We start from the raw sequence: 17,694 nt of genomic DNA, 5'->3' as shown, positions 1-17,694 counted from the left end.
ATTGACCACAGAGTACGAGTATAAATATCAAATTACAAGCTCAGGGGTTTTTAATTACAGTTTATTCTAGACTCAATGTTCCTACTCTCAAGCCTATAAAGACAACATTTTTTTTCAACTAGCCAGACGTTATCATTCTGCTGAAGATAGGCTCGGATTTTCAACCCTGAAAGTTAAAAATAATTTCTTAAACTAAAGTTATGCTGCCAGGTGGCAACGGTTTTCGAAAAAGAAGTTAGGGTAAACCATATTTAGTTTTTAAAAACACACAGGATGTTTTTCTTGAAATAGATTTGTGTCATATCTCTTTTTTAAATTCATTGAACGTCAAAAGGGATTTTGCTTCAGACTATTTAGGAAACCAGATTTCTAGCAGATTCTTTTAATGCCAAGCTAAGCTTAATTTGAAGCCTGCACTATTTTAGAAGTCAGTCATTGACTAAGTCAACGATCCCTATTTCTTATTATTCCCCCCCAAAAAACGATCTCAAAATAACAAATAAAACAAGGCGTCAAGTCAACTGCCCTCCTCCAAAACCTAGTATTTATTAAACAACTTGATTTCGAGCTAACGATGCAGTTCCCCAAATTTTGCCACAAAAAGTCCAATGGCGCAGTCGGAAATTTTCTATACATTATTACATTCTCTGAGATGCTACCCAGTATCTACAGGGGTAAAAAACAAAAAAACCCGGTTTTCCCAGCCAAAACATAGCGCGATCATAGTAAGATTACAAGACCAAGTATCTAAATTTAGCAGAAAATGGACTAGTAAAGACAGGTATATTACAGACTTCCACGGACTACAAAATTCTACATTTTTCATCAATTTCTCCGAATCCAGAATATGTTTTGTAATCTTACTGTGTTTTGACTGTAAAAAACAGATGAAGTATTCTACATCTGTAGATAATAGATGTTAACTCAGAGATGTTATCCAATATATTTTCTGAGATTCGCCCTATCGACATCCAACAGAAAAGGGAAACTATTTTCTCGTAAAATTGGAAAATGTAGATACCAGGTTTTGACAGAGGAGAGTCAAAGTGGACCCAGAGGTCAAATCCAATAAGTTTATCATTAACACTAATTAATTATGATAATTACTAATTTTTAGATTATATATTTTAGCCTTTGTGAGAAAGGATAACATTTTTTTAAAACCCTATATGGCAACATCATTCTGTCTGATTATGTCGACAAGAAAGAGTCAAATAGATATTCTGACCACTAAAAATGAAAAACAATTTTTTAACTTAGAAAGCGAATACTTTTGTCCGTTTTATGTGTCAACACAGTTAATTTCAAGGAAATGAGGCTGGCACAGCTTTTCATTTTTAAAAACCTTTTTTTAGAAAGCAATTTGTAATTTTGGATATAAAAAAAAAATACACAAGTTAGGCTCCACAAAAATCACTAATACTCCGCGTACTATACAAAACCGAAAAAGTACAAGTAAAAATTGAAAATACAAAATTTCGAGCATACAAAAAAACAACTAGAAATGAATATGCGACTCAATATCAAAACCTCCTTAAAGAAAAAAAACATGCAGGCTGATCAACTACAATAAAAGCCAATTCTTGCAGAAAAAAGAACACCGTAAAAATGGAAAAAAGTAAAAACTCAGAAAAACTTCGTCCCTACGTCACACAATTCTTCTGTAATATCTGCAAAATTAAGTCAAAACACAGCAAACTCTATATAAAAAATTCCATAGAAATAGACAAAGGAATTAAGGTCAAACAAAGACGTATCTGGGGGGGGGGGGGAGGGGACTTTAAAAAAACATGAAAAATTAGTCTATATGCATTTTTGTTATGTTATTGAGTCGGACAGAAAATTCGGAGGGGGCGGGGTCAAACCCAGTAACCTCCCTGGATACGGCCTTGAGATCAGACTTTTCAAAATCTCGTAATGGAATTTCACCGTTAGCCCAAGGTCACAAATTTTGAAATCGTGATCTTAAGAGTTAAGCCTACTGCTTGCTCGGCTTCTGTGTAATCTGGGATAACATTCCCGTCTCTTGCCTATTCTGAAGGAAACACTAGAATAACAAAATTCTTACATCATAATATTTAGCAGAAAACTTATGTTATACAGATTTTTCGAGTCGTTTCCACCACTTTAATTCACACTTCATCCACATCTTCTGGTTTTAGTTTCAATAGTATTATTTTTTCCTTTATACGGCCCATAAAAAGGAACTTTTTAAAATTCTATTCTTCGAATTTTTGCTGACAAAGAAATAAAAGGCGTTGGTTATCACAAATATTTAAAAATAGAAAACGAGGGAAATATTATAATTTAATAATATGATTAGTCAGAAAGAAAATATAATTTTTCGGAATAGTATGAACTAAAAATTTCACTAAAATTTTCTTCAGGAAAGGTCATAGATAATGTTGTAATAATAGCAATTTCGAAGTTGTTTTGCAAAAATTTTCAAATTACGATCATGATTCTAAAATTTTCAAATTTAGCGTGACTCCGGGTTAACGACAAAATTTTGTAGAATATGGCCTTTATCCTTTATATATCTCAATGCAAAATCCATTACGGCTGAGGGCGTCTTTTTACTCCACAAATCGAAAAAAAAAAGATTCAAAAGAGATTCTACTGCGACAAAAATATAAGGAAAATATACACATAAACTTATTTTTTTGCGAGGTAATTAGCTCATACCGCCCTCAAAACTTTAGCTACGCACATTTCCATAGTTTTCACGTGGATTTACAAACATTTTAAAAATAGTTTTGCGAGACAAAATCAAATATAAAGGCACTTATTCGAATACTGCCTAATTATCTACATTGGGAACTCATTCAACATGAATATTCCCTATATCCGGGCTATCACTCTGCAGGATTTTTGCCAAGCTCTTAGGAACATCTAAAGCAGTCTCAGGGTACATTAAGAGCACATTATGCCGTGAAACTAAGCAGCCAATTCTCTAATCGTAATATCCAAATTCTCCAGAACCTTTGCAAGTAGCATATCAACTAGCGTTGAATCTTCGTTGCATGGATAGCTATTATTTATTGATTTTTTAGTTTCTTTTTAAATTGCTCTTAGTCAAAGATTTTTTGACAATTGATCATAGATTTTTAAGGTTTTTACCAATAAATTGACGTCCGATATACAGTTTTCATTTTTGTGACCAAGTATTTGTCAATGAAAAATCAAGGTGAAGGACAAAATTTTACTTAATATTTGGATATTTTTTTTGAAATCTTGAAATTTTTCGCAAGTCAATCTAAGGGTAAAGTTAATTGCTAGACAATTCCTGACATACTCTGGTTTTTGGTATCCGGCAGCTGAGGGTGCCGACGTAAAGATTTTATGCTAATACTAACGTTAACAGCTCATTGCAATACCAAGCCACCTGAGTCCAACACAGCTGCGCGCCATCCTCTCTCACAATAAGCTATTCAAAGCTCCACTCTTTACCCTATCTCATCATGTTCCACTTTCCTTTAAATCTATGGATGTTCACACAGCGCAATCTTTGTAGGCTTAATTTCCACATAGAAAGCGTTGCTTATTTAAGTTACATCCTATTAGATTCTCTTTTAAGGGGATTGAAACTAACTTCAATGAGTTTGTATCTCATTATATACCAAATTATTCAATATATATATATATATATATATATATATATATACAGAACTTTGACTTTAATTACTATTCAATAGCATTAACATTGTCAAATTATTTTTGATAGAATTAATTCTATTAAATTAGTGGTACTTCCGCTACGTAAAAAAAAGGGAAATATTACTAAAGATTTCGTGAGACCTTAACATTAACAAGAAAAAATGCATTAATAGGTATTTAACACCTCAATACAAATATAAAAATTTGCCAATAGAAACATCTACACAAGATATTGAGTTATAAGCTCTTTTTTAGGTTACTGATTTATAAATCTACAGCAACAAACAAAAACTAGAATTTTATAGCAAAGCTTCGGACAAACCCTGGAAGGGGCAAGAGAGGGATTCAGGCATCAAGACTCAAGGTATTGGATCAGATAACTATCCTAACAGCTTGCATAGTGGCACACCTTATACCATAATTCCAAATTTAGTCTTTGCGAAATACTGTTTTCGACAGTTTTTGGAATTGATGTTGGGTGGTTAATTAAATCTAATTAGTTATTTCCCCCCCCCCACCCCAGTACGATTTCTTTAGGAGTAAATTGGTTTCAACTGACTTGATACCATTATCAAAGGAAGCATAGAGTTGCGAAGGGGAGAGGCGGAATGGTGAAATGGAATCGCCCTTTTATTTTTATTATTAAGGACTGTCTTCAACAAGGAATAGTTTCGAGGATCATATGCTTTAATGGGGTTCTTCTAAATCTCTCCAAAAGTTAAACTATTACCATTTTTTATTTATACTCGTGTGACTAAGAAAGCAAATTTTCGGGGCAATTCCAGAGAACCCATTTTTGGAGGGGGGGATTCAGGGATAGGCCAAACACTGGCTTTTGACACCCACAGATTTTTATGAGAAGTTCTTACTTATTGAGAAACTAAAGAATGAATATATAAAAACGTATAATTAATTTGTATGGGTTTAGAATAAGGCTCATAATAATTTAAAATACTAAAAAAGCACAAAAGGCTAAATCTCCAAATAAGTGTCATGTCAATTTCCTTCAGTTTCGCCCATTTCCCGAGTTCTTAATCTAAAACGCCTCTCCTTTTCCTGGCGATCCCAATCATTAATGTTATTTTTCAAGCATATTTGATTATATTCAAATATTTTTGGATGTTATGTTTCTGAAATTAAAAATATTCGAGATATAATCTCAAACGTTTTAATAACATTATTAAACCATTCAATAATGGCATTTCGTTTAATTAATTAAAATGATTAATTAACAATTAAACGCGATATAAGACTCAGAAATGCGTAGCAAAACTATTTTGGGGGCGGATTTGCTCAGCATATTCTCAACGGAATTTGTCACTCAAGTCAGGGAAAAAAACTTGAAAATAAAAATTGTACCAGTTAAACAAAGTCGATTTGACCAATTTGGCATACTGTACCAATTCGATTGACATGAGAATATTCAAATCTGAGTGCACAATATGCACAATGAGAATACGCACAAATTAATTATAAACAAACTAACATAAACAGCAAATACCTCATAATATCCCTTGTTTCATTAAAAACAGCAATTGGCAAGCTCCTCAAAGATAAAAAAAAATACGCTTGAACACATTAAGACATATTTAATGAGCCACGAAAGCCATGACGTATACCAGCCACTCGAAGCCACAACACACCAAGTGCCACATACCTATCTTGAGCAATTACTGACTTTCTAATCCGAACTAAGTGCCAAACTGGAGCTGAATTAATACATTTTTTTCGCCAAAATTACAAATTAAATTGAACTTCAATTTAAAGTGAAACGAATACACATTTTTAAAATAAACTGTCCTAGACCTTAATTGTGTAATTTATGAAGATAACAAGGGTTTTCGGTGTCCCAGACAGCGCTAGGATAAAATTGGAATAGGGCCAGTTGTAGGCTAATTATGCTAATTCCATTTTCACATTCGAAGTTTGCAATGTAAAATGACTATATTTTTTTCGCCAGAACTATCCTAAAATTCTTAAATTATAATATTAATTCCGATGTCAAAACAGCGTACCAGAGCCACTTTAGCAAACGCTATTTTGATTATGTATATGAAGAATAACGTTAATTAAATACGATAATTGGACTTCTGCAAGACACGCCATTTTTACTGCTATTATTTTCGTTACGTCTATTTTCAATTTAATGTTATCTTCAACGTAAACTAGTGTGATGTCAGAAAACCTTCTAATGTAATACAATTCAGTTCAAAAATACTTATCAATATTTTAATTTAACGAAAATATACTACGATCTTAGTAGCATTAATTTTAATATTTAACGTTACTTTTTACGTGCGCTATTTGATTTCGGTAAACTCTAATGTTTACAGTTCAGTTAAAAAATACTAAAAAAAAAAAAAAAAAATGTCACGAGTGTTTATCACCAGGGCGGCGTTATAGTCGAATTGGAATAGAGCAATTCCACGTATCTCAGTTTTTGTTTTGAAAAGTCGGAAACTTCGATTTTCACCTTAAGCATCATGTTGCTATTAAACTAGAAATTTGTAGGTGACACTTTCAAATTTATGACATTCCCAAATTCCGTTTGTTAAGTTGTGGATAAAGTCAACAGGGCAATGTAGATCAAAGGGTGATTGAACATCATATATTATAAAGGCTTGATAAATCATTTTTGTATTGAATCGTAAAACATTTACTTAAAAACGATATAATTTTTGGCAAAAAAGTCATTCAGAATCAGGATTGGGTTTCCTCCGCAAAAGAAAAACTTTAAAAAAATGTAGCTCAGGGCTAATTTAAGGCTAAAACAAGGGGGATCCCCGCTGCACGACGCGAATCTACACATATCGTGTTTTGATTTCGATAGCTGGAATGTCTACATAGCTCTTCCACTCTTGAAATGTTACTTTGGTAAAATTCGTTTTTAGGGACTTGTTGCTATCTTGGAAAGTAGTTGATTTAGGTGAATGAAACACTCAGGAATGCATCCCAAGCAGGGCCATATCCAGGAGGGGAGATTTGACCCCCCCCCCCGAAATGCCCGACTCATACATCCCCTCCTTCTCCCTCCAGATGGCACTAACCTTCTGATACCTTTGCTCAGTCACAATTTATAAGGTTTTAAAGTTCTGTAAATCTATCTTTTTGCGTTTAAAAAAAAAAAAAAAAAACTTGACAGGGATTAGAATTCTATTGAAGAAAAAACAGGAATTGCAATTTCTAAATCTAAATACAAAGAAAAACGGACTGAAAACTTAAAATTAAGGTAAAATTTTTTTGTCAGAATTCAATTAGGTAATAGACCCGTCCTGTATTAATCTTCTAAGCCGAAGAAATCACAAAAAAGTAGACAGAGTAGCTAGGCAATGCCATCCCAGGAAACTTTTATCCCTGGATTCATTCGGGAAAGTTTCATTAACTTAACTCAATTTCCAGGTTAGCAAGAAGGCCCTGAACTAGAATTTTACCATTAGCTTTAACTATAAACGGTGCAACATTTGCTATCCCGCAATACGATCAAATAATTGTAACCAACTACATTAATAGTCTTCAAAGCTCAGCACAAACAGCCTAAAAAAAGTTCTGCTGCCACCGTGTTTGTCGACTAAGTGCCAACTGATTTAACTAGACGACTCAGAATTTGGCGGCGGACGCCTTGTATAAACGCTTATCCCTTCACGACAAAGGTTGACAGCGCATGCCTGACATCGATCAGGTTGATGAGGAGTTCTTGGCTTGCCGCCACGTCGGTAGTCATTCAGATGAGGGCGCGGGAATCCATAATAAATGTGCCCTATCTTTTGAAGGACGTTGATCAATACCTGAAATAATAGTGATAATACTAATGTATATAATGATAAACAAATGCCAATATGTATAATAATCTGATAAAGAACATGATAATAAATGTAATATATATGATAGAATAATATATGTAACACAATAATAAACCAATACATGATAATGTAGAAGAATGATAGTATAATGAATTATGATAATTCTGAAAATATAGAAAATTATAATAACGATGAAAGGATAATGGTCTGGGTCAGTATTTGTTGTTAATTGCTTTAAGATGATATTATTGCGTTACGTTAAAAACCGTAACACAATAATAAACCAATACATGATAATATACAACAATGATACTATAATGAATTATAATAATTCTGAAACTATAAAAAAATATAATAACGATGAAGCGATAATGATTTGTGTCAGTATTTGTTATTATTGCGTTACGTTAAAAAACGTAACACAATAATAAGCCAATACATGATAATGTATAACAATGATAGTCTAATGAATTATAATAATTCTTCTAAATATTTTTATAATCGAACGTTACAAGATGACTTTCAACGCTTGACTTATACCACTGACTTAGTTTAGGGGTATCAGCTTTGAAAACAAAGTCTTTCACAAAAAGGGTAGCACGGCACCTATTAAATTCCGTAGTTGTAGATGGGGCTGCCGTAAAAAGGCGTCTACTCACTAGATTCCAGCACAGCCTAATTATGCGTATTATCGGGTAATTTCATCTTTTACTCATTATCCCCACGAGTTGCAAAACATGTAATGTAATTTCATGAATTGCAAAATAAATCTGAAACTTAAAGACCACAGCCGGTGTAAAAAAAAGAGAAAGAAAAACACCCGACAACATCAACAGCAGTCTAATATTTACCTGTTTCACTAGAAATTAGAAACTAAGATTATCACTAATGACATTTTCTCATTACATATTTAATGAATTATTAATTGATTTGCTTATTCATTTTGATAAGATTCAATTTTGACGTATTCGTTTATTTAATTCATAATTAATTTAAAAATTAATTATATAATCGATAACTTATTATATAAAGCATTGCAATAAATAAATAAAAACAAAAGGTGAATAAATAAAAACCTTTAATGAAGTAACAACTTAATAAATATATAAATTTAATATTTTTTTTAAAGAGATAAAAGTAGCAAAAGTATAGTGTCCCAGTTCTATCTGAACTCCGCCCTGGCATTAAAAGTCCATTTTCATTCTTTTGGAAAAACTTTTTGTACTTGCCTGCTAAACGAAACGTACTCGAGAATTAAAGTCAGGTTAATCCTAATGAAATATGCCAAAACATGATGATAATATAATACTTTAGAAAAAAATTATAGAAACTACGACAAAGAATTGTGGAAAGCAGACCAAGAAGAACGCATTATATTAAATACATAACCTAACCTCTAACCACCTCTATATATTAGATATTTAATAAAAACACATACATCGTAGCTTTCTCACTTAAAATAAGCATCATAACCTATTGAGGAAGGGAAACCGGTTTCTGTCGAATCTTTCATAGCGTAATTCTTGAGTGCGTTCCGTTTAAGAGACAAGTACCAAACTTTCCAATATCAAGGAGCGATAATGAAATCTGATTGTTTGAATCAGTTGAGTCAACACATTCATATGTACCTTAAAATCAGGAAGTGAATCATCTAAATTTAAATGAAAAGCATCTCTATGTATTCTTATGCAGCATTTGGCAGTAGCGGGCGCCAAATTAAAAAAGAAGGAGAAGACACATAGATGAAAAATTGAACCAACAGATTGCTAATATTGAATTTTTACGCACCAAGTATTAACAAATTCAGCTCAAATTAGTATTTTAGCTTTATTTTCCCGATTTAATGTGGCAATGCTGACGAAATTTGTGATACTGCCCCAACAACAGTTGCGGTTCTGGCCTTTCTTGCGCCCAGGCTAAAATCTTGATTAAAGCCCCTTCTCCCTGTCTCCCACAAATTTTCAAGCCAGAATAATAATTATTCCAATTATTAATAATTATTCCAATTATTATTGTTTAAATTTTCAATTTATTTTATTAATTAATTAATAATTTAATCATTATATCCATTTATTAACTACGCCCTCTACTCAATGCACCAATTACAAAATGATTATAACTGCTAGATATTTTATTTGAAATTTTGCGCGCCTAAAATTTCTGTGCCCGAGGTAAACCTCTGTTCCCCCTAAAACCGCCTCTGCCCAACAACTAATAACTTAAATTTAACAACGCTCCGTCCGTACAATTTCACATGTTAACAATCTGTTGGATCTCAAAGGCGACTACACATCAAAGAGAAGCCAAAGCTGATTTTCACCTACGTTTCTATTCTGTAAAATTGGGCGCCTTATACTTCCAAATATTGCTTAACAGCATATGGAGATCATTTTCATTAAAAACTGAATTCCCGCTTTTTTCTAATATCTTAATACATGTAAGACTGTCAAGTTCCCGCTTCACCAATTCAACCAATCAGGTTTCAGTTTCACTTTCCTAGGCACTTTTAATTTTTGTTTAAATTAGTAATCATCTAAAAAATGTTTAGTTTAAAATCGAACACATGTTATACTTCATGTCTGGCGGCAGTTAAAGATAGAAGCTTTGGATTGGTGGGTGGCTTTGGTTTGGTTGGGTAGAGAAGGGGCGTGTGTAGCTGTGTTGGCCTCATATGGGTTGGTGCTTCAGTGAGTTATTAGTGCAAGTAGTACATAATGAATACATTTAAAAGTAAAATACCTTTTTTATTTCTTCTGGGTACCACATTGGATCCTCGAAACGATTAAGCTAGAACAAAATATTTCAGAATCAAAAAAATAAAAGAGAGCATAAGTCAACTAATTTCTAAGTTATCAAGAAGGTCCTAAACTAGAATTTTAACGTTTAGAAAAATATGAATTACTACGAGTAACAGAAGCCAGACACAACAAACGAAATTATGAGACTTAAATGTTAAATAAAACCAATAGGAATATTAAAGAAATTGGGCATTTACCCTAGAATATATTTTAGGTAGATTTTCTTAAGGTCCAATTTACATCTCGTTGTAATTTACAATGAGATTTTACTACACCTATACCTTCCAATACGGCCGCTCTTTATACGACATTTCGCTATATCGGCCATCTTCAATTATGGCATGTTTTCGTGCATGATTTACAGCCTAAAACGTTTCGCTATAACGGCAAAAAAAAACAACAAAAAAACTTTTTTTCGATGTCGATATATCTACATGTTGCCAATCTTGCACAAGGGCAATCTCGATGCACACTTATCTCGGTTTTGAAGCATTGAAGAACGTGATGTGCTTGATCTACTTGAAGCTGATAGTCCTTTACAAGAAGGTCAGACGAACAACGTTAGATAATTTTTTTTAAGCCAGGCTCATCTCAGTGGCGGTTTTAGGGAAGGGACAGAGGCGCACAAATTTTAGGGCCGCAAAATTTCAAATAAATAATTTAATAAATAATAATCTAATTTTGATACGGTTGATCATGGTATTCTGCTTGCAAAACTTGATAATTGTGGATTTTGTGGTGCATTCTTAGGCCTTTTAAGGTCTTTCCTTCATAATCGTTCTTTGTATGTGAGTGTTGGAGGTGCCGTATCGGGTACAAAGAAAGTTGAATATGGTGTGCCACAAGGGTCTGTGCTCGGGCCTATACTGTGTTTAATATTCATTAATGATTTGTGCTGAGCTGTGGAGGGTTTGTCGTTTGACCTGAATTTTCCCGTTAGCGAAACTATAAAGTTAATTATTGCGCTATTTGCGGATGATGCACATTTTACAGTGGCAGCGAAGACGGAACTGCAACACATGGAGAAGCTTATTACGGGTATGAACCAAATTGGTAAATGGACTAGAGCTAACAAACTGAGGTTGAATAACAATAAATCATCAGCTATGTTGTTTTGCGGGCAATCAGTACTTCTTCTTGTGACATATCATCGCCTGAAAGCGGTTTTGCCGAATCTGTTTTTCCAAAAACCCGAGAAAAATGAGTTTGAAAACTTTTGACATTTGTATCTCAGAGTCGGCTAGAATCTAGAATCCGAAATGAGCTAGAGTTGATTTTCTGACTATGTAACCAACTTTCGGCAAAACGGACCATGCTGTATGTGATTCTGCAAAACCGATTTAAAGAATATGCGATTCGGCAAAGGATAGCTGCAAAATACTGGCAGTTGGAGACGTCTTAGACCTTTTTTTTTTTTTTTTAATACAGAATATAGCGTTTGTAACTCATTTTCGACAAAAATTGTTATTTTCGGCAAGACCGCTTTCGGGCGACTATATTGTGACCATTGATCTTCTAAATACCGCCAAAACTTAAAGATAGAATAGCTTAGTAGTCAAGAACCGTATTTCATCCGATTACTTACAGCTACTACTAAATACCGACAAAATTTGAAGGTAGATGAGGTCTGTGTACATGTGGGCCTTTCTTAGCTTCGTAATACGAGACCCAGAGATCGAACCATGCAGTAGCAACAGGGCCGACGAAGGAATTAGCCGTCAAGAAGCGTCGCTAATCCGATTACTTACTGCTTACTATGGGCCTTTCAGTATCTCGATAATTATTTAAGTTGGGTAAATAAATTGTCCAACAATAGATTTATAGCCTAAATTATGCCCCATTTTACAGATGTTAACACCCCTCCTTTCCATTTGAAAGGCCAAGAAGATCTTGTACAAAAAAATTCCTATTGTTTCTTAATTTTTGTTTCAATTTAGCTTTTCTCCGAGTTCTTCATTGTTTTTTTCTCTCTGTGAATACTGACTTAAATTTAGTTTCTTTTTGGCAGTTTAAAAAGCAAATTCCTAAAATCTAAACCCTCCAATCTAAGATTTGGTAGGAGTCTTAAAACATTTTTCTAAGGCCTAATTTGTGGTTAAGACATATTCCTGGAAGATTACTCATAAAGCTCAAAACTTACTAATATAATAAAACAGCCCAAATCTACCACACACTCTGTCTATATATTAGAGAGCCCCAGAAAAGTTGTTGAAATTTTTTTTCAAATTTAAACATTAAAACTAAATCTAGAGCTTCAAGAAAAAAAAAGCTGATCTACCATTTTCTGAAATTAAGCCTTTAAGAATTGCATTCCTGTGATCGTATTTCTAACACTTTCGAAACAAAATGCTCAAAAAAAAAAAAAAAGTATGCAGTTCTTGGAAAAACAATAAATAACAATAACAATAAATAAAAACAATTAGAGGTGTAGATAGTTTGTAAAACTTAATTTCAAGGCCACGCCGATGTCTTCCCCGAAGTCAAATCACTACATTGTAAATTTAATGCCGAGACCACACCTATGTCTTCCCAAGGCAACCAGTAGCCGTATCACTATTAGTAAACCTAATGCCAAAACCGCACCCATGTCTTCCCAAACAGCCAATAGCTATAACATTATTTGTATATAATGAATGCCATATACGAGGTGTTGCAGAAAAGTAATAGCAGACTGATTGTAAAATGCAGAAAGTAAAATGCAGGCTGATTTTTTTTTCTTAAAAATTATATATAAATTTTTTTTTACATGAGTGGTATCCCATCAAATTAGTTCCCTTAGACAGCTACACACCGATAGACGTTGTTTACACAGTTCGTAGCAGCGCTGGAAATTTTCAACCGTTATGGTCTTCAGCTAGCTGTTACAGCATTTTGGATCCATGATCTTTCTTTTGGCAAAAACAAAACAAAGTTCCCCCTTTTTGAAGATGGGAGCTTGAAACATCTACAGTTCTCTGGTACGCTGAACCTACTGGTGCAACTTTCAACTTTCATTAAGATTCCTTGACTTTTTAGGGGTATTTCCCCCTTTTTAAAAATTACGCAACTTTTCTCAGGCTCGTAGCTTTTGATGAGTAACACTAAACTTAATGAATGTTATATATTTGGAATCAGCATAAAAAGCCAATTCTTTTTATTTATTCATTAAAATCAAAATTCTGATTTTTAGAGTTTCGGTTAATATTGAGCTATTTCGTGACGCACAACGAAAACACAACTTTACCAATCGCAGTCTCACAAATCACGTAGTCGAGGGACGGAGTATAAACTCGAACTGTGCTATGGAAGGGTCCTGGTACACCTGCTGCCTCAAGGACAACAGTACACGGTTGCCGAATCGCTTGCCGTGTCGCTAGTCTCATTACTTTTCTGCCACACCTCATACATGATGTACATGAAAAATTACAACTTTGAATATTTGTCCTCTAAATCGTGTCACCACTATTTTGCCTGTACCTCAAAATCAGCTAAATGGTATGAAACGTTTTAAAATTTTCATTAATTTTTTTTGTTTTAGTAAATTTACTTTCAATAACTGCAATGCACCTTTATTTGGGATTTCACTAGAATTTTTGTGTTTTTAAGAAAAGTGTCACTCAATATGATAAGCCCTGGCAACAATTACATTTGCTGCGCAAGAAATGCGTGATAACTATTTTTCTGCCCAATTTCGGGTTCGGCACTAACCTCATACCGGTGTTGGGTCGGTACTTAAATACATATACTTAAGTGCGTACTTAAGTACAGTTCCAAGTACTTAAAGACATTTTTTGAAGAGTACTTTAAGTACGTACTTAAAATCATTTTTCGTGTATTTATTGGTGCTTAAGTACCAAGTACATTTTTGTCTTGAATTTCTCTAAAGTCATCTAGAAATTAGAACAAATTTCAAGATGTTGCGCTTAATATAAATGAAGAACAGGATTTTTATGTAGAATTGCGAAGCGGCTTTTTTTTAAGGCGGCGACTTTGAATGTAAATCAATGCTGATATTTCCTGATGAAGTTACTGGCCTGCTCCATGTTCCGTTTTTGTATTTAAAAAATTTCTTGTTTTTTTGGTAGCGTGTCCAGCCTCGCTCGCATCAGGCATTTGTCAAATACAAGGATGAAGCAGAAAAATAGTCCTCTGAAAGGAAAAGACTCCTAATGGATGATGAAGGAAATGAAGAAAGCATGGAAGAGGGGGCACTGCAAGATTCATGTTCTCTTCCAAGTACAAGTAGCTCTGAAAAGCTGTCAAATTATAAAAGAACAAGAACCCTAAGTGGGGAATCGTCTGAAGAGACTGGTGAAACTGAGTAAAAGACAAGTTGATAATTTGATAGTCAACTATGTATTTGATTCTACTTGCCCAAAGCGCTATATTCGTGTGTTGAATCGAAGTATATAACAGTGAAAAGATCCTTGATTGAACTATTCCATGAAACTGACTATCTTTGCACCACTGCTGACCTTTGGAGCACAAATGACAAAAGCTGCATAGGTGCTACGGCCCATTGGCTTGACTCTGATTACGTAAGGAAGTCGGTTGCAATTGCGTGCCCACGTTTCATTGAAAACCATGGTTTTCCTGCTTGTACTTCCCATTTAAACTCAATCAATGAAGACTTTAACTTATGCTAGACAAAAAAAAGAAGACAAAACAGTCACGGATAATGGCAGGAATTTTGTTAAAGCTTTGAGGCAGTATGCTGCTTCATCAGTGACATAGAAAAAGAGTGAACTGCCAATTTTTAGTTTTTCGGAAGTATTTGATGATGGGTTTGACTGTGACAAAGACACTGTTGCCATAGAATCTGTTTGTCACATTCTCGACAGCAGCATAGATGATATCGACAGTGAAAACTTTTATCTCCCAGGGCATTTGAGATGCTGCAGTCATACACTGAACCTAGTTGCACAAAAAGATAGTGAGCGAGCATTTGTCAATGTTTCATTTCAAAGACTTCATAAACCCGTCATGTTCAAATGCTAAAGCATATGGAATACGACAAATCATAGCACAAAAGCTGTCGCCAAGTTTTTGGAAATTACTCGAAGTCACCCAGTCGTACAAAATGCTATACGCTAGAACTCTCTCCTTGATGCAGTAAAGCGTCTTGTAGTCATATCTGATACGGAAAAGTTATCCAATGCCTGTGATGACCTGAAACTTCTTAAGTTGAAGCCAGTGGAAAGGGATTTGCTTAAGAAATATGTGCTTATTACAGATCCATTGTGCCAAGCCTTAAATTTTTTGCAAGGCGAAACAAAAATTGGTCTCTGGGTGCTGTTTTGCCAGTACTTTATGGTTTGGGGACTAAACTTAAAGGACATGAGAAAATCCGTATTCCCAAGCATGCTTTGCCATTAGTAGAGGCCATTTTAGGTGGTTGGCATGAAAGCTTCTTCCATGTTTTCTCAATGGAATTGGAAGAGAAAGCCTTCAGTGACTAGTCATAGCTAGTTGCTCTCGCCCGAATTTCAAATTACGGTGGTTGACTCCAGCCTTGCAAGGGCAAAAAAAAACGAATGATAGACATATTGAACTTAGAAATGAAAAAAGTGGCCATGCTTATCTCCAGTGATGAGCTGGCTGAAAGTGCTAAGAAGTCTAGTACAAATGAGACAAATGGTTTTATTTTCGTTTATGGAAGATGATAATACTGTCAGTGATCCAGAATTAAATATAAACACTAGTCTCAAAGCTAAATTCTTCAAATTTCTTCAAGACAAGAGGACCCTCGATTCTCTGAAAGACTATCCGAAAGTTGGAAAACTGTTTAAGAAATTTAATACCCCTCTCCCATCATCTTGGCAGAAAAGCCTATTTTATAAAACAACTGGTGCCATGCTTGTTACTTCACCTGTCATGTTTACCCAATGAAGCCACTTTAGAAGTCTATACTGGTATAATTTTTAGACAGTTTACATTATTATAATGAATGAAAAGACAATTTTTGCTTTTGTTTGCTATAAAAGTCCCAATACGGTTGAAGCTGAGTTGTTGTGGGTGGTACTCTGGCCGTATCCAGGATTCTAGTTCAGAAGGGGTTTTACCGAAAAAATTTTGTCCGGAAGAAGGGCGTTATCGAAAAAAAATGCCATCCCATGAACTTTTTCTAACAGCCTCGAGTAAGATTAAGGTATTTTTTAGACAAATTTGCAGGTCAGAGAAGCATTTCAGGGGGGGGGGGTCAAACCTGGTAACTCCCTTCCATGGATAAGGCCCTGGTAGTACTAGAATGGAGTTCCTTTTCACTTCTCCACTGGGAATAATGGAACTACTAATATCAGTTTCTTTCCTGACGACCTAACCATATTATTTACCATGCAATAACCATTGCAAAAAATCATGTACTTCCGTACTTAAGCACAATTTACTTCGAATACTTAGTTCTGATACTTAATTACAATTTTGGTTGAGTACTTGACCTAACACTGCCTCGTACTAATGAACATGATCTATAACGGAAAAACCGATAGACGCCGCGCGCCAATTCCATTTAGTATTGTTACCGCAACTTTTCCGTTGAAATGAAATGCTGTTTTCAGTACCTACAGTTTATCAACATATTCCTTTCATACTCAGGCTTTGTAATTAATCTTTATATATATTTTCTTCAGAATTATTCTCAAAAGTTGAATCACTTTCATAAACTTTATAATAAAATGAAGACAGAAGGCAAACTATGATTTAGCATTCTTGTTCGAATTACATTTTTTTTTCTTGTAAGTAATGCATGCAGAATATATGTTGCTGTCGTTGCTTTATTTTGTCAGTACAGTAGCGCTACCTATATTTTACAAATATCCAGATGACACTATGGTTGCCCAAAGAACGGAAATCGTTAGAACTATTTGACGAATCTGTACAGAAGAATGAAAAAGGTTCAAAAATTTTATCCCAAAGACCAGACCCTTGTATCAACATTTTTGACAGAAAGAGGGTAGGGGAAGGGGGAACACACTTAAAAAAAAATAACACAAACAAGGCAAATTAAATGTGTGACACGGAAGTGTAAATATTGTACTGAGTACTGTGGGATGCGAGTTCAGGGTGCTAGAATTGGTTTGAAAAGTAATGTTAAGAAGACTAAGTCACTAAGGCTACGAATAAGTGAAGATGTAAAGGTGACGTTGGGTAACGAAAAGATCGATCAAGTGGGCAGCTTCACTTACTTTGGTAGTATTATTAGTAAATATGATGGGTGCAGTGAAGATGTTAAAAGTAGAATAGCCAAGGCCCAAGGTGTTTTTTCACAGTTAAAAAAAGTTTGGAGAATAAGAAGATAATCTGCAAGCCATGATTAGAATATTGGAAGCTACACTGATGACACTGGTCAAATATGTCTTTCAAGCGTGGGTGCTCCGAAAAGCGGATGAACATTTGCTAGATCTTTTTCAGAGAAATTGCTTAAGGATTGTTCTGGGTACCCAGCTGACTGACCGTATTTC

The 17,694-nt window shown here is 34.4% G+C and overlaps 1 protein-coding gene across 2 annotated transcripts in view; it reads right to left on the bottom strand.

Annotated features, from left to right (window-relative positions):
* Positions 1-3,721: 3,721 nt before the first annotated feature.
* The window catches only part of LOC148954159 (uncharacterized), a 40,598-nt gene continuing 26,625 nt past the window's right edge, over positions 3,722-17,694 (bottom strand). For both annotated transcript variants that reach the window (XM_089085977.1, XM_089085978.1), the window contains exons 5-6: positions 10,197-10,244; positions 3,722-7,442 (exon numbers count right to left, since the gene is read on the bottom strand). In XM_089085977.1, the coding sequence (XP_088942103.1) occupies positions 7,242-7,442; positions 10,197-10,244 (249 nt within the window). In that variant the 3' untranslated portion in view covers positions 3,722-7,241. The remainder of the gene's footprint in view (positions 7,443-10,196; positions 10,245-17,694) is intronic.

Source organism: Artemia sp. Qi Xiang Cuo, chromosome 3 (genome assembly GCF_049724085.1).
Source record: "Artemia sp. Qi Xiang Cuo chromosome 3, ASM4972408v1, whole genome shotgun sequence".
Taxonomy (NCBI): domain Eukaryota; kingdom Metazoa; phylum Arthropoda; class Branchiopoda; order Anostraca; family Artemiidae; genus Artemia; species Artemia sp. Qi Xiang Cuo.
The sequence above is the reverse complement of the archived record's forward strand: the minus strand, read 5'-3'. Positions and strand labels throughout refer to the sequence as shown.